The 23297-nt window shown below is 38.1% G+C and overlaps 1 protein-coding gene across 6 annotated transcripts in view; it reads right to left on the bottom strand.

Annotated features, from left to right (window-relative positions):
* Positions 1-23297, bottom strand: part of UEVLD (UEV and lactate/malate dehyrogenase domains) — a 57590-nt gene that overhangs the window by 16614 nt on the left and 17679 nt on the right. For 3 of the 6 annotated variants that reach the window (XM_010858438.1, XM_010858437.1, XM_010858439.1), the window contains 5 exons: positions 14034-14169; positions 13212-13330; positions 8723-8825; positions 1289-1459; positions 88-261 (listed from right to left, as the gene is read on the bottom strand). In XM_010858438.1, coding sequence (XP_010856740.1) covers positions 88-261; positions 1289-1459; positions 8723-8825; positions 13212-13330; positions 14034-14136 — 670 coding nt within the window. In that variant the 5' untranslated portion in view covers positions 14137-14169. Of the gene's footprint in view, positions 1-87; positions 262-1288; positions 1460-8722; positions 8826-13211; positions 13331-14033; positions 14170-20158; positions 20323-23297 lie in introns of those variants that run through there. The other 3 variants (XM_010858436.1, XM_010858441.1, XM_010858440.1) reach the window with 2 other exon arrangements.

Raw genomic sequence — 23297 nt, 5'->3', positions numbered from 1 at the left:
TGGAGTCCCCAGAACTGTGCATATATGCATACCATGGCCTCTGGTGATATCAATTATCAGTATAACTAATAAACATGTATTTCTTACCTTTGTCTTCTCCCTGCTCACCAATAACCCATACTTCTTTTCCTGAAGTCTGTGCCTTCAAAACATTTGTAATAATATATTGTAATCTCTGTGAATCCAGATTGCACCCAATTCCAATCACTCGGTTTGCAGGAAATGCACTCAGTTTCCAAGTCACATAGGTCATGATTTCCACTAAATATTACATACAAGGTGAAAATATAAATTATTTTTTAATATATACTTCTAGCCTAGTTCCTAAACAAAATACTTTAATAAGTATATCAAAACCTTTATACATTCTTCTTAGATCTTACATGCACTTGGAAGCATTATTTATTATTATATAAATTTATTTTAATTAATAATTAAAAACAACTAACAAGTATTCAGCATCATTTTACATAAATTTGTATTAAATATAAATTTTTAAGAGTGGAAAACAGATCATGTCCTAGAGCAGTTAAGGATGAAAGATGAAAACTGGGTATAGAAAACCAGAAGATAAATTTTTTCATTGATCAAGTTCTCTTTTACATCTAGCTTAAGGTGAATTTCTACCTTGAAATTAAAACACTGGTTCATACACCACCACCATGTGGTACAGCATTATCAACAAAAACACAACCATTTTTTTATTCTGTGCCAAAAAGGTGTCAGGAATTTAAAACCAACATCTTTCAATCAATTACTGTAAGAAAACAAGTGAAATGCCTATCATACTCATCTAGTGGGAACATTAAAAAAAAAAAAAAAATCTGTTCACCCATTTGAGTCCAGTACCATCTAATCCTTTGAAAAAGTTTCTCAAGTAATTTGAGAAACAATTTAAAATAAAAATTTTAATGTTAAAAATCCACTCTGGTGTGCTCACTAGCATCTTATGACACTTCAGAGTTAACAAAAGACCCTTCCTATAAGATATTGCATCTTTCTCTTGGGCGTTTAACTGTGTTCTCACTGAGAAAGGCATGGCTAACAACCTGGAATATATTAAAAGTAGTACTGCATAAAAAATTGTAAGTTGTAACCTTCTAGTTACTCCAGTCAGTAGTAGTGACTGGCTGACAGGATGTGGAAAGCACTGCCTTGTTCATCGAAAGAGCAATTTAACTGAAGACTCCAGCTGTCCCTTTACAACCCCGTTTTATGACTTTTATCAGAAATGGCAATTCTACTGAGGAACTGGGCCATCAAATTCATTTAGAATAAAACTTTATACCTGGTTGAGATGCAACGAGCAGGATGGCGTGCTGACTATAATGTCCCAGAGCTGGGACAAGGGCTCTGAACATGTCCACATTGCTCTGCACCACATCGAGGTAGGACTGAGAACTACCCAGAGAGTTGACTGTGAAGATCACCACCTTGGAATGAGCAGAGGCAGACAAATCTAATGAATAAAAAGAAACAGTCTGAGCTCAAGATAAAGGTTTTAACCAAGTTCTTGTTCATGATGATCAGGTTTTTCTTTTCTACAATTACACAGCTTTTAGCAGTTGCCTCCAGATCAACCCTGTCTCCATAGGAAGGATACAAAATGCTGAGATCTGCTCCAGAAAGAGAATTAGAAGCAACAGTGTATCCCAAGGGAGGAAAGAGCAGAAAAGATAAAATAAATTACAGGATCCAGACTTTACAAGCAGGGAGGGATTTGGCTTTTTATATAATTCACAATTTTTTTTAGAAAAAATAAATATATGCTATAGGCAGAATGCACCTATAATCACTTACATCACTGATTTTTAACCTTAAGTTTAGGAGTCCTACAGTTCCTTGAAAGTGACTCAGAGACCATGCAGGAATAGTAGAAAGTAGAAACATGGCTGGCAGGCACAGCTTCATGCTATTTACTTTGACCTCTGCAAGCAGTGCAGTGCTGCTTCTATCTGCTTTATTTATTAAGGATTCTACTCCAAAGAGGAAAAAAATGATTTGACTTTAAATCATTAAATTTTTAATTTTTAATTTAAATAGTGTTTAAATAGTGTTGGCTCATTTTCTACTTTTCCTTACGCTGAAGTCCAGTATCTTGGTTTTAGGTTCAAGTGAAAGAGGAGAGTGAAAAAGTTGGCTTAAAGCTCAACATTCAGAAAATGAAGATCATGGCATCTGGCCTCACCACTTCAGGGGAAATACATGGAGAAACAGTGGAAACAGTGTCAGACTTTATTTTTTTGGGCTCCAAAACCACTGCAGATGGTGACTGCAGCCATGAAATTAAAAGACGCTTACTCCTTGGAAGGAAAGTTATGACCAACCTAGATAGCATATTGAAAAGCAGAGACATTACTTTGCCAACAAAGGTCCGTCTAGTCAAGGCTGTTTTTCCAGTGGTCATGTATGGATGTGAGAGTTGGACTGTGAAGAAAGCTGAGTGCCGAAGAATTGATGCTTTTGAACAGTGGTGTTGGAGAAGACTCTTGAGAGTCCCTTGCACTGCAAGGAGATCCAACCAGGCCATTCTGAAGGAGATCAGCCCTGGGATTTCTTTGGAGGGAATGATGCTAAAGCTGAAACTCCAGTACTTTGGCCACCTCATGTGAAGAGTTGACTCACTGGAAAAGACTCTGATGGTGGGAAGGATTGGGGGCAGGAGGAGAAGGGGACAACAGAGGATGAGACGGCTGGATGGCATTGCCGACTCGATCGACTGAGTTTGAGTGAACTCCAGGAGTTGGTGATGGACAAGGAGGCCTGGCGTGCTCCAATTCATGGGGTCGCAAAGAGCTGGACACGACTGAGCAACTGAACTGAATTGAACTGAACTGAATGGGACTTACATATAAGCAACTGTTATGACGTAGAAAAAGCTCTTCAAAATTCATGCCTCTGACCCTTAAGCACACTTAAGCTATTTCACAACTGCATTACTCTCTACAACACAGTATGTCTTGCAGTAAACTGAGACTGAAGTCGCTCAGTCATGTCCAACTCTTTATAAGCCCATGGACTGTAGCCTACCAGGCTCCTCTGTCCATGGGGTTTCCCAGGCAAGTGTACTGGAGTGGGTTGCCATTTCCTTCTCCAGGGGATCTTCTCGACCCAGGGATCAAACCCAGGTCTCCCGCATTGCAGGCAGCACTTTACTGTCTGAGCCACCAGGGAAGCATTGTCTTGCAGTAACTGCATGTCAAAACAGTGGCCAGAATTATCAGCATCAGTAACAGCAGAAAAATAATAAAGTAATAGAGAGATACCAGTTCAGTCAACATGTATAAATCTTTATTAGCATCCTAGTGAGACAATGAGTAGATTCCAGGGTTTACAGTCTTAATTAAGCCTCTTAAGGCCATTTTTCTAAACAAGTTGCAGAAGGGAACCTGTGTGCTATGTGTCTGTGAGATGCATTATCCAATTTCAGTTGATATTCTGACACAATTGTGGGGGTAGAGATCCAAAAACTGAAGTCCTAGATTTTAATTATGTCTATTCATGAGTATTCTTAATTCCTATGTTCTAATGCTCATACGAAAAACCTGGTGATGAGTCTAAATCTCAGTACTGGAAGACATTAGAAGTGAAAGGTATATAGTTAACACTTCAATACCACTTCTATGTGCCAGGTACTGTTTTAAGACCTTGACATGTACGTACTCACTTAATGTAATCCACAACACACTCTGGGGTCCATATCATCCCCATTTTACAGGTGAGGAGTCTGAGGCATAGAGAAGTTTAGTTAACTTGCTCAAAGTTATAGAGCTAGTAAATAGCAGAGTCAGAATTCAAGCCCAGGCAATCTGGCTTCAGGGTGCTGTTAAACATTATGCTATATTTTGAAACTCAGTCCTATACTCTCATAAAATGGAAGGAAATTGATATCTGGAAGGTCGAGGGAGCTTGTCCATAGTATTAAATATCAGTGAACGGTTGAACTATGACTCTACAACCAAGACAGGCCCCAACCGATCTTGCCAAGATTTTTCTTTTCTTTTCTTTTCCTCCTGTAGCTTCCTCTACTTCGAATGATGGAAATGCCCTCACCCTCAAGGATGACTCAGAAGTAAACAGAGCAGTACCAAATGCAAGAAAGGCTTCCTGCTTCAAAGCCTTTTACTCTCTCCATAGGCCTGGGGTGGACACCAGGCTTCTGTAAGTTTAAAAACCACACGGGTGATTCTCACACAAGAGATCAACCTATAACCTGCTGACTATTGAGCAAATTTTACTTTGTTCCCTATGTCGTCAGCAACAATTTATAATATTCAACTGCTGCTGCTAAGTCACTTCAGTCGTGTCTGACTCTGTGTGATCCCACAGACGGCAGCCCACCAGGCTCCCCCGTCCCTGGGATTCTCCAGGCAAGAACACTGGAGTGGGTTGCCATTTCCTTCTCCAATGCATGAAAGTGAAAAGTGAAAGTGAAGTCGCTCAGTCGTGTCCGACTCTTAGCGACCCCATGGACTGCAGCCTACCAGGCTTCTCCACCCATGGGATTTTCCAGGCAAGAGTACTGGAGTGGGGTACCATTGCCTTCTCCGAATATTCAACTACTGAACATTTTTTTCTCTAGGCACAGACATACCCATACACACATTTTGCTTATGTATCCAGAGACTATTTATTTCTGGAGTGAATCATAAGAAATTGGTAACAAACTCATTTGAAATGCCAGCTCAGCTGCTTACTGTGTGACTAAAGCCACAATCTGAGCAAACTATAAAATAAAGTAAGAGCAGTAATGGGATATGAATACATGTAAATTAGCTAGAATATATTGCTGATTCCCTGAAAAAACATGGCATCTGTAATTATTATTAAGGGATAAGAGACCAACATAATAGTGTCATCAGCCAGGAAATAACATAATCAAAATAATATCATAGGATAATTATTCTATTAGTTCTGTTTAATATAAAAGAAATCAGCAAGAAGGAAACAGGAACCTTCTTATACTGCTGGTGAGAGTATAAATTAGTACAACTCAAAAATATATATTTTAAAAAACACCTTTTATGAATTCCCTGGTAGACCAGTGGTTAGGACTCTGTGCTTCCACTGCAGAGGGTAAGCACTGAATCCCTGGTCTGGGAACTAATTTCCTGAATGCCTCAAGGCACAGCCAAAATTAAAGAAAAATTTTACTTAACATAAATAGAAACAACTTTTGACCCAGTAATTCTACTTTATCCTACTGGGTAGAGAAATACATAGAGATTTTTACATTACAATGTTCTCTGTAGCATTATTTATAATCACCAAAAAATAAACAAACAACAAAATTAAATGTCTACCAATAGAAGATACTCATCCGATGGAGTATTATTAAGAAGCTGTTCAAGAAATATAAGTATTTAGATCTCTATGTGCTGTTAACAATGATCTTCAAAATGATAATATAAATTCATCAATAACTTAAACACAGAATTGCCATATGTTCTGGCAATTCCACTTCTGGGGACATCCCTAAAGGAACTGAAAAGAGGTGTTCAAACAAATACTTGTACATACATGCTCATAGCAGGACTACTCACAAGACCAAAAAGATGCAACCCAAATGTATAGCAACTGATAAACAGATAAATAAAATGTGGCATATCCACACCACAGAACATTATTCAGCCATAAACAGGAGGGGTGCACTGATACACACTACAATGTGGACGAACCCTGAAAACACTGCGCTAAGTGAAGAAGGCCAGGCACAAAGGCCACATGCTATGTACTTCCATTAAAGGCAGGTCCACAGAACAGGCCGGTGACTGCCAGGGCCTTGGGCAGAGGGGAAAAAGGGGAGTGACTGCTTAAGGGATGGTGGGTTTCCTTCGGGGGTAGGAAAATGTTCTGGAACTAGACGGTGGTGATGGCTGCACAGCACTGTGAAAGTGCTGACCGTCACTAATGTAAATTTATGTACATGTATGTTAGCACAATAGGAAAAAAAAGGGATAAAAATATCAAGTGCAAAATCAAGTGCAGAACCAGTTTCCCCAATATGACTCCTAAAGCAACTACTCTTTTAATGGTTCCCTCAGTGTTTCTCCAGATTTAGTCTATGCACACACTGTTTGTTTACATATATATAGTATGGACATTTGCAGGATCATATACACATATGTATATATTTCTCCAAAGTATTTTAGCAGCTATTTTAAAAAATCCAAATGGAGCAAAGTACAACTCTAGGATGATCATCAATGCCTGTCATGATGGGGCACTAGTAAAATGTCAAAATGAGCTTCAGTTCAGTTCAGTTCAGTCTCTCAGTCGTGTCCGACTCTTTGCAACCCCATGAATCGCAGCACGCCAGGCCTCCCAGTCCATCACCAACTCCCGGAGTTCACTCAAACTCATGTCCATCAAGTCGGTGACGCCATCCAGCTATCTCATCCTCTGTCATCCCCTTCTCCTCCTGCCCCCAATCCCTTCCAGCATCAGGGTATTTTCCAATGAATCAACTCTTCACATGAGGTGGCCAAAGTATTGGAGTTTCAGCTTTAGCATCAGTCCTTCCAAAGAACACCCAGGACTGATCTCCTTTAGAATGGACTGGTTGGATCTCCTTGCAGTCCAAGGGACTCTCAAGTCTTCAACACCACAGTTCAAAAGCATCAATTCTTCGGCGCTCAGCTTTCTTCACAGTCCAACTCTCACATCCATACATGACCACTGGAAAAACCATAGCCTTGACTAGACGGACCTTTGTTGACAAAGTAATGTCTCTGCTTTTCAATATGCTATCTAGGTTGGTCATAACTTTCCTTCCTAGGAGTAAGCGTCTTTTAATTTCATGGCTGCAATCACCATCTGCAGCTTACAATAATTATTAATGTGCTTTTCCATATCATAGACCGTATCTGAGATGTTAGTAACATTAAATCACTTCATATAATAGTAATTAAATTGTTATCAGGACTATGCAATCAAAATTAACAAGGGGAACATAAAAGTTACCCCAAAATAGTACTCATTCATTCAAAACTCCTTACTTGGTGGTCAGCACCAAACACCATATATCTACTCCAAGGATTGTAGTCTTTCAATTATCTGAAACAATTGTTACTGATGGTTAATGAGACACACAGGAAGAAACAATTTCCTCAGGTCCTAAATGGCCCCATAACCTCTAGGGTCCATGTACTAAGCAGTCTCTCCTGGAGAGATTTGGAAGGGTTAAGAGGTCCCTTAAGAACTTCAGCACCTAGAAAGGACAGGCACAAGAGAATACTCAGCTCCCCAAAGGATCCTACAAAAGGATCATTAAGGCAACTATTGTACTCTTTCCAGAGAAGGAAAATAAATGCTTTGTATCCTACAGGGATCAAGAGACTTGCCACAACTACTATATCCAATGTTTATAACCTATAGGTACAATTTCAACTTTTCTGATCCACTGTGGTTCTTAGTACATTCAGGCGTGTGAAATCATATGTCTCATTATTTCACTTGGAAAATATGGTTAAGAATACTGGAGACCTGCGTAAGGAAAGGCAAAGGAAAGCTAAGCAACTATAACATATTACAACCTGACTGACCATAGCTATAACCTGGTTTCTGAGACTAAACATTCTCTAGTTCAATGGTCTTCCAGTTTTTTTGATGATGTATCCCTGATAATAAAGTAATTTTAATCCCCAATCATATTTATATTCACCTACATATATATGTGTCTATACTAATATATTACATACATTGTTAAATAGATGCAAATCTTTTGAGTTAAAAAGAAGAAATAAAAATTACTTTTTAACATTTTAAATTTCATTTGTTAATGATATAAATTCTCTTTTTGTTCCTGTTAAAATTCACTTTAACAATATATTTTTAGTGAAATCAATGTGAATTCAATTTTTTAAAAAATTTTTTAATTCAAAAGATTTGCATCTATTTAACAATGTATGTAATATACATAGGGTTTGGTGCTTGCCACCAAGTAAGGAGTTGCTATATATAGCACTTCATTATATACCAAGAGGTATATATTAATTCCCATTTTACAGATAATAAGATTGAACTTTGAGAAGTTATATAATCTGGCAAATGGCAAAACTAGTATGCAAAGCCTAATCTGTCTAACTCTAAAAACAGTGTTGTTAACCAATGTATTATGAAAAAGGAAGCATTTAGAGAAAATAATTAATACTAAGGTGTGAGTCAGATACCAAGAATAAATCTTTCCAACCAATACAAATGTTATCTGCTTATCTCTTATTAACATCATTAGTTGTAATCTCTCTATGACTTAAGGTAAGTCCCTTAATTTATATGAATCTTAGTTTCCCTAATATGTAAACTGAGGGACTTGGACTAAGTGATCTTCAAGATGCCTTCAGCATTAAAATTCTAGGACTCCAGGCAGAACACAGAGACTTTTTAGGGCAGTGAAATACTGGTTGATACTATAATGGTAAATACATGTTTGATTTGTCCACATTCATAGAATACACAGAGAAGAGTGAATCCTAATGTAAACTATGGACTTTAGATGATAATCACGTGTCCACGGAGGTCTGTCAATTGTACTACTCAAGTAGGGGATGTTGACAATGCAGAGCCTATGCATGTACAAGGCAGGAGGTACACAGAAAAAAACCTCTGTACCTTCTGTCCAACAGCACCCTGAACCTGAAACTGCCCTAAAATAACGTACAGAAAAACTGACTCAAATACAGAGGCGAACAAGGCACAAATCTTTAAAGCAGAATAGCCAGACCTTTGCTGATCTCCACATTAGGCAGGTTGAAGATGTCAAGGTCCATCATCCCTCCTTTAGTCCCTTCTGAGAAGTCTAAAAGGACCAGTTTGTCTGCAATGCCCTGGACAGTGCAAAAAGAAGAAGAACAGTATTACACTGAACATGCTCAGTTACTCAGTTGAAATTTATTCAGAGATGACAGCTAAAGAGTGTGTGTGTGTGTGTCTACTCAGGTCCTCAGTTGTGTCCAACTCTTTGTGATGCCATGGACTGTAGCCCACCAGGCTTCTCTGTCCATGGAATTTTTCAGGTAAGAATACTGGAACAAGTTGCCATTTCCTACTCTAGGGGATCTTCCTGACCTTGAGCTGTTGCATCTCCCGCATTGGCAGGCAGATTCCTTGCCACTGCACCACCTGGGAAGCCCACAGAAAAACACACATAGGCCTTACGACTCTCTCATGAAGGAAGTAACACAGCAGCAACAAAAGGGGTATGCAAGCAGGAAAGCAGTATCATGCACTTGAATGATGTGATCCTTTGACTTAACCAAAAACCGTGTTCTGAAGGAGATCAGCCCTGGGATTTCTTTTTTTTTTTTTTTCCAGTGTTTCTTTTGCTGTCTCGTATACAGGGTTATCGTTACCATCTTTCTAAATTCCATATATATGCGTTAGTATACTGTATTGGTGTTTTTCCTTCTGGCTTACTTCACTCTGTATAATAGGCTCCAGTTTCATCCACCTCATTAGAACTGATTCAAATGTATTCTTTTTAATGGCTGAGTAATACTCCATTGTGTATATGTACCACAGCTTTCTTATCCATTCATCTGCTGATGGACATCTAGGTTGCTTCCATGTCCTGGCTATTATAAACAGTGCTGCGATGTACATTGGGGTACACGTGTCTCTTTCCCTTCTGGTTTCCTCAGTGTGTATGCCCAGCAGTGGGATTGCTGGATCATAAGGCAGTTCTATTTCCAGTTTTTTAAGGAATCTCCACACTGTTCTCCATAGTGGCTGTACTAGTTTGCATTCCCACCAACAGTGTAAGAGGGTTCCCTTTTCTCCACACCCTCTCCAGCATTTATTATTTGTAGACTTTTGGATCGCAGCCATCTGGGATTTCTTTGGAGGGAATGATGCTGAAGCTGAAACTCCAGTACTCTGGCCACCTCATGCGAAGAGCTGACTCACTGGAAAAGACTCTGATGCTGGGAGGGATTGGGGGCAGGAGGAGAAGGGGATGACAGAGGATGAGATGGCTGGATGGCATCACTGACTCGATGGACGTGAGTCTGAGTGAACTCCGGGAGTTGGTGATGGACAGGGAGGCCTGGCGTGCTGCAATTCATGGGGTCACAAAGAGTCGGACATGACTGAGCGACTGAACTGAACTGAACTGAAAAGGGTTTAAATAGAAAGTCTCAAATTGCAGGTTTCTTTGGATGGGATAATGAGTAATAAAGATGACACAGTACACTCAATATATTTGCTGTTGTTTTTGAGTTTGTTTTCATAACTTCCCATTCTAAAGAATCTAGAGTGATTTTTTGGTCTATTTTAGCACCATTGGTCATTTAGCATTTGGTTATTTTAGCACCATTTGGTCATTTCTAGCATGAAAGTCAACATTAATGCCAAGTTTCTCTAAAGAAAACAGATAATAGACATAGAGCTAAAACAGAACCAATTATCATGCAGTTTTCTCTCCCAGAGATCTCATGGAAACTACTCCACATGCAGTAGACAGCTCCCTGGGAGCCATGGTGGGCTGACTGTTCATGACGGCACAGAAACTCCTGAGAGTCAATTTACCTTTGTGAGAGTTCTTTTTCCAAAAAGTAAAGGACCTGGGCATCTCTCCTAACTTAGAGCTTCTCAACCTTTAAGAAAGAGGTCATCATTTAATACATCAGTGAAGCACACTGATCATGAGGGATACTTTTAAACTGCAGATCTGGAACAGGGCCTGAGATTAGGCATTTCTAATAAGATCTCAGATGATGCCAACGCCACACATTGGGTAGTAAGGATCTAGAATACAGGATCCATAAACAGAATGCCAGCCTCAAACCCTGGCTCCTTTTATTAACAGTATGATTTGGGGCAAATTGGGTAACCTCCCTATGCCCTGGTTTCTCCACTTGTCAAACGACAGTAATGACAGTACCTAAGCCATAAGGTTATTGCAAAAATGAATCAAGTGTTTAGGTGAGTGCCTGGTACCTAGCAAACATTTAGTAAAGGTGAGTTATTGCTGTGACCATCATTACAACGACTGCCATTATTATGACTACTACTGCACTAGTGGAATATTGTTGCACTATTTGAATACTGTACCTCGTATCAAAATATTAACTTTTTTTCCTTTTGTTTTGCTTTTTTTGGGCCGCATGGGCATGTGGGATCTTTGTTCCCCAACCAAGGATCAAACTCATACCTCTGCATTGGAAGTGCAGAGTCTTAACCACTGGCATGCCAGGGAATTCCTCAGAATACTAATGTTTAAAAGGAAAAACAGAAAAAAACTTTCCATCTAGACAGTTCACAGACAAATACTGACAGTGAGACTTCTAACCATTTAATATGACTTTAAGGGGCCTTCTTGTGCTGTGCTGTGCTGTCCTGAGTCGCTCAGTCATGTCCAGTTCTTTGCAATCCCATGGACTGCAGCCTGCCAGGCTCCTCTGTCCATGGGGATTCTCCAGGCAAGAATACTAGAGTGGGTTGCCATGCCCTCCTCCAGGGATCTTCCCCATCCAGGGATCGGACCCAGGTCTCTCGCATTGCAGGTGGATTCTTTACCATCTGAGCCACCAGGTAAGCCCAAGAATAGGGTAGCCTATCCCTTTTCCAGGGGATCTTCCTGACCCAGGAATCAAACCAGAGTCTCCTGGATTGCAGGAGGATTCTTTATCAGCTGAGCTACCAGAGAAGCCCACTTACTACACTTACCAAATGCAAATAAAATCGATAAAACTCTTAAACACTTACCAAATGCAAATAAAATCAATAAAACAGTACTCAACTCAGTACTGTTGTTGCTGCTGCTAACTCGCCTCAGTCATGTCCAACTCTGTGTGACCCCATAGACGGCAGCCCACCAGGCTCCCCCATCCCTGGGATTCTCCAGGCAAGAACACTGGAGTGGGTTGCCATTTCCTTCTCCAATGCGTGAAAGTGAAGTCGCTTAATCGTGTCCGACTCTTAGAGACCCCATGGACTGCAGCCCACCAGGCTCCTTCGTCCATGGGATTTTCCAGGCAAGAGTACTGGAGTAGGGTGCCACTGCCTTTTCCGACACTTAGCAAAAGCAAGTAAAATCGATAAAACTCAGTACTGTTAGGGATACCAAAATGAGGTTGATGTGTACATTGTTATTAGCAGCATAAATTACTTCTGCCTGTCTGAAGAGCAATCTAGCAATATATAGTAAGTGCCATAAGAACTATTCATGCCCTCTGATTCACAGTACTACTTCTGAGATTCTGTACACCTAAAAGAAAATTCAGACAAGAAAATAAGCAACTTCTAAGGCAATGTTTATAGAAATACTCTATTTAGTAACAAAAGATCTGCAAACATTTCAAATTCCAATTAAGAAGAGGAGTGCATTCAAATGGAGGATGGAGGAAATGAAACTATAATGTGCTACAAGTTAGCATATATTGTCCTGAATAGTCAGCTTTTAAAATCTTCTAGCGCCCTGGATACAATTTCACTCTTTGCTTAAGTAGAACCTACCTCCAAGACATAAGTGAATCTTAAATAGAAAGAGACGAATTTACATGTCAATCAATCAAATTTTAATAGAACAGAAACTCAAATACCAGCTACCAAACAAATATATCAAGGGAGAGCCAGTCTATTTTGGGCTACATTGCTCAAATGCCACAGACATGCTATTACCACGACACTGGGGATACTGGGCTGGGGAAGGTCTTTTCAACTTCCCTGGAGGGAGATTTAAGCCTTTCTAAACATAATTTATATAGAAAAGATCCAGTAAAAAAGGATTGATGAAAAAATAGACAAATTTCAGACCACTGTAAAATATCAAATCAGGAACTATGATCCTAAAAGAAAGTGGAGTAATTACACTTTCAAGAAAAGGCAATTTAAGAAAATGTTAACGTTGGAAAGAGCTAAATTAAGTATTATATTAAATAGAGTTTAATTAAAGCAGCATGACTCAGAAAACACAAAAGCATTTGTGACTAAGTCAGATGAGTGTCAACCTGAGGTTCCCTTGGATTAGGATGATGAGCCCATTGTTCAAACCAGGTTTTCAAAGCCTAGTCCACGTCTAACTACTAATTATGAAACAACATTACTAATGAGAGCTTTCAGCTGTTTTTTTGTCAACTTACTAAATATATTTTAAGGCAAAATGAGGTTTTCCCACATGACAAAATGAAGCTATTATTTCTTGTGTGTTAAAACAGAAACTGCCTAAAAGTGTAGCAATATGACGTGCATTTATAACCACTATGCTTACGTACTTTGGCTGAAATTGCTAGTGTGCAGGCAATTCCCAGTTCTCCACCTCCAACCACGGTAATTTTATTGACTGTTTTATTCTCACGATTTGCCCAGTTCTTTGAATTTATATCTGAGACACCTAAAAAGAAAAGCAGATTATCATAATTTAAAAATAATATCAAAAGTCTTTTTAGCATTTAAAATAAACCCAAACTTTAATAACTTGGACAGAAAAAATGGTACTAGGCATTCCATACAGGCATTCAAAAATATTTTTGAACAAATGAAACGCAAGGAAGACAGGAATCTCATATTAAATACTTTACGCAGAGGCTACCACTTTAAAAAGAAAAGGTCTTTCTAAGCTTGAAAAAAATAAGATTTCCTAATTTTGAAAAACATTGTGACTCTTCCTGCTCTAGTCTACAATGCAAAAAAATGTTTAAAACTTACTAAATTGTTGCAAGCATGGTTATTTTCCTTTGTCTTCAATGAAAAACAATGAGAATCACAGATTCTCTGGTCCAATATACTGAACGAGGCAAAAAGCTACGTACACATATAATGAAAAAGGTTTGGGATCATTAATATATATCAAGTGGTTTTGAACAAAACAAACTATTTTATCTGTCAGAATAAAAGTAATCTTTTACATTTTAAGAAGCCATATTCATTGGAACTATATGGTAAACCTTATGATAAATATATAGGAATTTTTTGATCCAACACAATTATGTATATACACAAGTATGTATTTATTTACAGAAATCAAATAGCAGAGAATAAAGGATATTAGTGAGAAACTGTAAACTCATAACGCTATTATTAACAGAAATACAAACCTTCAGTGATTTTTGCAATATAGGCTAGCAAGTCTACCTGCCGTGCCTCGTCAGATGATGAAAGAGAACACAGGGGAAGTTCGTCTTGAAATTTGGCAATCATTTCTTTAATTAATCCAACAATGACAGATTTAGGCTACAGAATACACAAAGGGAAAAGTTATGCAGAAATTTTGCTAAGGAATACTACCTTATTAATCTATACACTGTCAGAGTTAGCCGAAAGAATATTAATGCTCTCATTTTTTGAAAACCCATACAAACCCATACAAAAATTACATAGTACTTTTAACTGGAAAACTTAATTCTTTTAAATTAAAAAATACAGGGAGAACTGTTAAAACATCTCCAAAAATTGCAACAACAGTATAAATGTGTTTAGTAGTAGAGTACCTGTATGTGGGAACAGTCTTGTCTATCTGCCTTTCTAAAATTTTTTTATTTTTAAATAACTGCAGATTTACAGAAAAGCTGGCAAAAGAATAGTACAAAGAATTTTCATATGTTCTCCACTCAGATTGCTCAAATTTTAACATTTTATCTCATGTGCTTTCTCAGTGCCTTTTCCTCTATTTTCTGAACCAACTGAGAATAAACTGAAGATACAACACGCCTTCACCCCAAATACTTTAGCATTTATTTCCCAAATGAAAAAACAAAACACTGTCCTATACAGCCACTATCAAATAAGAAAATTACTGCTCATAAAATACTTATCTAATCCATTACTGCTTATTTGAACTGGTAAAACAACCTTAATGAAATGCACTTAACCTCTCTGAGGTTCAGTATTATTAGTAATATAATGTGAATAATAAATTCCAATAAATATGAGAAACAAATGAGCTAATGTATGCAAATTATGTTTTGAGTGTAAAATATATGTTTATTATTATAAGGAATACTTAAAGTGGTTTGCTCATTTTAAAAATTGCTTAATTCTTCGATCTGAGTTTCACTCTTTATAAAGACAAAGAAGCCATTAGAATAAAAACACTTAAATACTTTTAAAGACCAAGCAGATAATATAATATGTGAAGTTGTCAAGTGTAAGAAAATTTGGGGAGATGGTCACTGTGGCAAATTGGAAAGAGTACATGTACAGTCACTTAAATTTATATTAAGAACATAACAAAACAAAGCAAAACAAAACCTCTTTGCTGTTCAAACAAAATTCCGTAGGCCTACTGCTGCACACTGACTCTCTTGGGGAAAATGTCTGCAATCCTTAGCCTAAGTGACCTCCAGATTCCTTCTAGCTCCAAAACACTATACAATCATATTAATACTATACAATTTAAACTGCATGTGGGACTTAATGCAGTACTTTTTAAATCATAACTCATACTTTTTTGAAGTGAAATATAGCTGATTTACAATGTGGTGTTAGTTTCAGGTATACAGCAGAGTGAATCAGATATAGATATACAGATAGATTATAGACATAAGTATATCTATCTATCTAGTCTCTTCCAGATGCCTTTCATTATAGCTTATTACAAGATATTGAAATATAGGGCTTTCCTGGTGGCTCAGTGGTAAAGAATCTGCCTGCCGATGCAGGAGACACAGATTCGAGCCCTGATCTGCTAACACCCCACATGCCATGGAGCAACTGAGCACATGCGTTACAACTATTAAGCCTGTGCTCTAGAGCCCGGGAGCTGCAAGTACTAGCCACGTGACACAACTACCGAAGTCCGTGCGCTCTCGCGCCTGTGCTGCGTGCGCACCAGGAGAAGGTGCCCCAACGAGAAGCTCGGGCCCTGCAGCTAGAGAGTACCGCTGTATTAAGGAAGACCCAGCACAGCCAAAAATGAATAAATAAATAAACATTAAAAAAAGGATATTGAATATAGTTCTCTGTGCTATCCCGTAGATCTTTTTAACCTATTTTTATTTTTTGGCCACACAGCACTACATGTAGGATCTTAATTCCCTGACCCTGCATTGGAAGCGCAGAGTCTTAACCACTGGACCACCAGGGAAGTCTCTATGTATTTTATATATAGTAGTGTGTATCTGTTCATCCCAAACCCCTAATTTATCCCTCCATTCCCCCTAAATGTAACTCTTCTAAATAGGGCCATTTAAATAATGTAAGACTAGTTTTGGCTTATAATAAAGAGGTTCAGAAGAGTAAAGTGAAATTAACACTGTCTGAACTGAAACCAAGCACAACCTTGACTAGATTTTAGAACTACCTCTGAGTATTTATTAAACAAACTATGAGAAGAGATGCCAAAGTAAACCAGAAAGATGAAATAGGGAAGATAAGTTCACACAACAGGGCACAGATGTAAAAAAAAAAAAAAAGTTTTTTGTTTAAAAGAGTAAAAATGGATGAAGGAGATAGGCAATTCAAAAATGAAGAAACATACATGATAAATAAATACATGATAAGATTCCAATTTCTCAAGTAACCAAAAAACTAAGCATTAAGGTTAAGACATCAATTTTGTTCTTCCAACTAACAAATTTTTATCATGCCCTAGGGAAAACCACTAGACCATTCAGGTATGACCTCAATCAAATCCCTTACGATTATACAGTGGAAGTGACAAATAGATTCAAGGAATCAGATCTAATAGACAGAGTGCCTGAAGAACTATGGATGGGGGTTCATGACACTGCACAGGAGGCAATTATCAAGACCATCCCCAAGAAAAAGAAACACAAAAGGCAAAATGGTTCTCTGAGGAGGCCTTACAAATAGCTGAGAAAAGAAGAGAAGCCAAAGGCAAAGGAAAGATATAAGCATCTGAATTCAGAGCTCCAAAGAATAGCAAGAAGAGATAAGAAAGCCTTCCTCAATGATCAATGCAAAGAAATAAAGGAAAAAAATAGAATGGGAAAAACTAGACATAAGAAAGACTATCTCTTCAAGAAAATGAGAGATAACAAGAGAATATTTCATGCAAAGATGGGCACAATAAAGGACAGAAATGGTATGGACCTAACAGAAGCAGAAGATATTAAGAAGAGGGGGCAAGAATACACAGAACTGTACAAAAAAGATCTTCATGACCCACAATACCACGATGGTGTGATCACTCACCTAGAGCCAGCCAGACAACCTGGAATGCAAAGTCAAATGGGCCTTAGGAAGCATCACTACGAACAAAGCTAGTGGAGGTGATGCAATTCCAGTTGAGCTATTTCAAATCCTAAAAGATGATGCTGTGAAAGTACTGCACTCAATATGCCAGAAATTTGGAAAACTCAGCAGTGGCCACAGGACTGGAAAAGGTCAGTTTTCATTCCAATCCCAAAGAAAGGCAATGCCAGAGAATGCTCAAACTACCCCATAACTGCACTCATCTCACACACTAGCAAAGTAATGTTCAAAATTCTCCAAGCCAGGCTTCAACAGTACATAAAACGAGAACGTCCAGACATTCAAGCTGGATTTAGAAAAGGCAGAGGAACCAGGGATCAGATTGCCAACATCCGTTGGATCATCAAAAAAGCAAGAGAGTTCCGGGAAAACATCTACTTCTGCTTTATTGACTAGGCCAAAACCTTTGATTGTGTGGATCAAAACAAACTGAAAAATTCTTAAAGAGATGGGAATACCAGACCACCTTACCTACCTCCAGAGAAGTCTGTATGCAGGTCAAGAGGCAAGTTACAACTGGACATGGAAAAACAGACTGGTTCCAAATCAAGGCTGTATATTGTCACCCTGCTTATTTAACTTATATGCAGAGTACATCATGAGAAATGCCAGGCTGGATGAAGCAGAATCTGGAACCAAGATTACCGGGAGAAATATCAATAACCTCAGATACGCAGATGACACCACCCTTATGGCAGAAAGTAAAGAAGAACTAAAGAGCCTCTTGATGAATGTAAAAGAGAAGACAGAAAAAGCTGGCCTAAAACTCAACATTCAGAAAACTAATATCATGGCATCTGGTCCTATCACTTCATGGCAAATAGATGGGGAAACAATGGAAACAGTGAGAGACTTTATTTTGGGGGGGCTCCCAAATCACTCCAGATGGTGATTGCAGCCAAGAAATTAAAAGACGCTTGCTGCTTGGAAGAAAAGCTATGACCAACCTAGACGGCATATTAAAAAGCAGAGACATTACTTTGCCAACAAAGGTCCATCTAGTCAAGGCTATGGTTTTTCCAGTAGCCATGTATGGATGTGAGAGTTGGACCATAAAGAAAGCTGAGTGCCAAGAACTGATGCTTTTGAACTGTGGTGTTGGAGAAGACTCTTGAAAGTCACTTGGACTGCAAGGAGATCCAAGTCCATCCTAAAGGAAATCAGTCCTGAATATTCATTGGAAGGACTGATGTTGAAGCTGAAACTCCAATACTTTGGCCACCTGATGCAAAGAACTGACTCATTGGAAAAGACCCTGATGCTGGGAAAGACTGAAGGCAGGAGGAGAAGGGGCCGATAGAGGATAAGATGGTTTGGATGGCATCACCGACTCAAGGGACACGAGTGTGAGCAAGCTCCAGGAGTTGGTGATAGACAGGGAAGCCTGGCATGCTGCAGTCCATGGGGTTGCAAAGGGGCAGACACAACTGAGCAACTGAACTGAACTGAATTCATCACATTTAACTGGTAATTTTATTATTTAAATCACCAAGCAACACAAATAATCTACAAGTTCATCAAGTAAACTCCCCATCTAAACTCCACTACTGACAATTTGGTGTGAATCTTTTCCTTTTCTTACTCTTTTTCTTCCTTCTTTTTAGAAGTTTTCTTTATATGAAAAATACAGAAAACCGTAAAACAAAGTGAAATGCATCCACAGTTGCACACCCTTTTACAGTACATATACAAAATAAGAAATGATAATTCTACCACCACCCTATACTTCAACCTCACTCCTCTCTGATATCCCTGTCCTACAACTTTCTCAGTATATACAAATATATTATAAATTCTTTTCATAAAAGTTTTACTTACAAAACTGAGAGCATATTCTGTATCCATAATAAATAGTAATAATAATAAATGAACCATAGGGATAAGCCAAAGCTTGTTTTGTTTTAAAGATAATGCCTTCTTTTACAGCACCCTTTAGAGCAAGGGTGCTATAAACCAGATACCCTCCTTCGCTGATTTCTATAAATGGCAGAATCACAGATTGTGTCTACTTCTTGGAAGCCAATTTAGGAAAATATAAGAATAGCCTTCAAAACATTTTAAAACTTTGATCCAATAATTCCATTCCTAGAGATTTATCATTAGAAAATTATTAAAGATTTATAAGATATACAAACATTTTATATTTACAAATATTTATATTTAAGGATGCTCATCATTAAATTTCTAACAAAGCAATCTACAAATATATCATGCAATATCCTAATGCTGGATCATCAGGCAACCATTTAAAAACCATGTGTTTTGAAAATACTGTCTAATATGGAAAAACGCTCAATATAATGATAGATGAAATATGTAGAATGCGTAATCTGAGGGTTTCTTTTTGTTTTGTGTTTTAAACCTAGGCCATATTTTTTTATTTTTTTACTTTGATTTATCTATTTATTTGGCTGTGTCCCATGGCACGCAGGATTAGTGCCCTGAAACTGTGCTCCCTGCAGTGGAAGCTTGGAGTCTTACCCACCGGACTCCAGGGAAGTCCTTGTGAGGGCTTATAAAAGATATAAACTAGTTTCATGAATCATCGGGGTGAATTTTTAAAACTTAACACTCAGTTAAAACAAGGCATGTAATAGAAGATTATACACAATATGATTAAATTTACATAAAGGTTAAAAACAGGCAAAGCTACAAATAAATATACCTATTACACAAGAATCTTTACAAGGGAGGAACTAGGAAATAATGCCTCAATATTTTGCTAATAGTTCTTCATTTGCTTTATCAAACAGCAAACTACTGTAAAAAGACAGGGAGTAAACAATGGTTGGCTCCCAGACTTGGAGAGAGCAGATTCAAGCAGGCTGCTGTCACCAGGGTGCTGGGACTTGGGTGACCCCCAGGGAGTTCAATTTCAAATTATTTTTCAAGACCAAAAGAAGAATATCACTGAAAGAAAATTCAGTAACTTATTTGTACCATCAGTATCAAAGATAAACATTCAGAAAAATAAAAATTTTCAAAAGAAAATCCAAATTGATCTTACATGGCTCCAGTTTTGGAGATAGGGCAAGTATATTCTGCCTTGAGCATCCACATGCTTTCCAACTAAGATTCCCATATTTGCAGTTGGTTTTAAGAAGCAAATGGGGGGAGCAAAAGGGTGAGAATCCAAAATCCACAAACGAATAGGTATGTTATATGTATTACCTATTTGAGACAAAACAAACACATCTTCAAACAATAATGAAAAGCACACGTGTTACATTTACGGTATAGCTACGTGGCATTTTAAGACACAAGTCTAGTCAAATATATAGGTAAAGGCTTTATGTAAACTGAGGCCTATTTCCCGATATTCATCCACATTCACGTCGGAAATACGTTTCCATTAAAGGACCAGCATAACATTTGAGGAAAATTAATCAAGACAATGGCCAGCTTATTCAATTCAATCCAGTAAATATTTATAGGACCTATTATACTAGGAGTATGGGATACAACTTTTTCTCTATGTAACATTCTTTGCTCCACCCAAGTTATTTGTCTACAAGTCTATTTCCCCTTTAACACTATAAATGTCTAGAGGCGACTATATATTATTCATTTCCATGTTCCCTACTACAGTGCCTAACACATTGGATGCTCAATAAAAGTTTCTTATATAAATAAATAATGAATGAATGAATAAATGAAAGATGAATTTGAGACTAGCCCTCAAGGTGCTCATTAATTAAAGATACTGTAATATACAAGCTGGGTTAGATACACAAAACTCAGAGCTGAAAATAACCTTAACAGTCACCTTGTTCAGTGGCTCTTAAATTTTAGTGCACCGAGATAGGAATCAAAGTGAAAGCTCCTCCATGTACATGTACCATGTAACGTGCTATATAACCATGTACATCATGCCTCATTTCAGTTCAGTTCAGTCATTCAGTCGTGTCTGACTCTTTGCAACCCCATGGACTGCAGGACGCCAGGCCTCCCTGTCCATCCCCAACTCCCGGAGCTTACTCAAACTCATGTCCATTGAGTCATCCAATCATCTCATCCTCTGTCATCCCCTTCTTCTCCTGCCTTCAGTCTCTGCCAGCATCATCATCTTTTCTAGTGAATCGGTTCTTCATGTCAGGTGTGAGAGCCAAAATCTCTGATTGCTTTGGTTTAGAGGAAGCCCAAAGCTAAACTCAAGTGCAAAAACTAACCTTAAAGTAGAAATCTGATCAATTACCTTAACCCTTCCATTGGATCTCCCGATATTTGTTCCTGCTTTCATAGTCTTACTGCATATGTTTTTCAGTGTATTTCAAACACGGCTGCTCAGGAGCAAGAATGCCTAGGTTCAAATCCTAGTTCCACACATTACTAGTTATAGGATTTTAGGCAAGTTACTTAATTCCTCTGTGCCTCAATTCCTTCCTATACAAAAAAGAGTAATAAAAGCTCCTACTTCATAGGACTGTTATGGATAAAATCAACTAAGGTACATAAAATGCTTAGAATAGTACATGACATGGTAAGTACCATGTTGTGCTCAGTTGCTAAGTCATGCCTGACTCTGCGACCACATGGACTACAGTCCACCAGGCTTTTCTGTCCATGGGATCCCAGGTAAGAATACTGAAGTGGGTTACCATTTCCTTTTCCAGGAGATCCTCCCAACCCAGAGATTAAACCCGCAATTCCTGCATTGGCAGGAGGATTCTTTACCACCAAGCCACATGGGAAGGACAGTAAGTACCATGATGGTTTGGCAATTTTTTAAATTTTCTTCAAACCCATTTTGGAAATAAGCAAGGTATAAATAAAAAGTTGTCTCCTCTATTGAAGAAATCTTTTCTCACTAAGGAAATCCTCTATTTTTTTTCATCTTGCTTCCTTCTCCCCTAAGCACAATGATACTCAGCTCTGCCTGTGTATTAGAAACTCTTTAGGAACTCTGAAATATACCAATACCCAGTCCTTGCCCCCCAAGTTTATGATTCAATGGGACCAGGTCTGGACAACATTTTTTAAAAGCTTCCCATGTAATTCTAAAGGACTCAAAGTCAGTACATAATAGTAATGTCCTGGTATGATTTTTACTATTTTATATCAGCAGTTCTCAGAACCATATTCCTCTTCTAACTTTATTGAAGTATTTTAAAATTTTGTTTTTATTTGGGTACAACTGACATATAACACATTTGTTTCAGGTATACAACATAATGATTCAATATTTCTATATACTGCAAAATAATCGCCACAATAAGTCTAGTTACACCAGACACCATACACAGCACCTAAGTACTTACAGTATGGGAACAGACACAGCTGTTGGTCCAAACTTAACTTTATGATTATAAAGTCATGTGATCACAGCACCACAAAATGACTGACAAGTACTGAGACACATCGTCACATTCCTCCAGAATGCACTCTAACATTATATACTCTAGACCAGTGTTTTTCAAAGGCTGGTCACAATCAATAGCTTGTGAAATTAATTTAGTGGACTGCAAACAATAAAATTTTTAAATGGAATCAAACAGAAAAATACAATGGCAGGTAGTATGGAATGTTAGTTATATACATATATAACTATGCATATAAAAGTATTTCTTATTGTGGATCACAATCAAACATTTACAAGCCACTCTTTAGGCCATGCAATTTTTTTGTTTTGGAGTGGTAGTCCCAATCTCAATGGAGCCATTTTCTAATGTTAATCGCTACCCTTTAAAGAAAAGGAGACTAATGTCTATTGAAGTTATCTTCCTGGTTGATCAAGGTTCTGCTGCCTCCATCAATGCCCCTCCCCAGCAGTATTTATGCATTTTAATATCACACTCATGACAAAGCACGTGTGAGCCTGATTCCCATGGCATCTGGTCCTGTCACTTCATGGCAAATAGATGGGGAAACAGTGGAAACAGTGACAGACTTTATTATTTAGGGCTCCAAAATCACTGCAGATGGTTGACTGCAGCCACGAAATTAAGACACTTGCTCCTTGGAAGAAAAGTTATGACCAACCTAGACAGCATATTAAAAAGCAGAGACATTACTTTGCCAACAAAGGTCCGTTTATTCAAAGTTACGGTTTTTCCAGTAGTCATGTATGGATGTGAGAGTTGTACTATAAAGAAAGCTGAGCACTGAAGAATTGATGCTTTTGAACTATGGTGTTGGAGAAGACTCTT

The sequence above is a fragment of the Bison bison genome, unplaced genomic scaffold, assembly GCF_000754665.1.
Source record: "Bison bison bison isolate TAMUID 2011002044 unplaced genomic scaffold, Bison_UMD1.0 scf7180017864388, whole genome shotgun sequence".
NCBI classification, from domain to species: domain Eukaryota; kingdom Metazoa; phylum Chordata; class Mammalia; order Artiodactyla; family Bovidae; genus Bison; species Bison bison.
The sequence above is the reverse complement of the archived record's forward strand: the minus strand, read 5'-3'. Positions and strand labels throughout refer to the sequence as shown.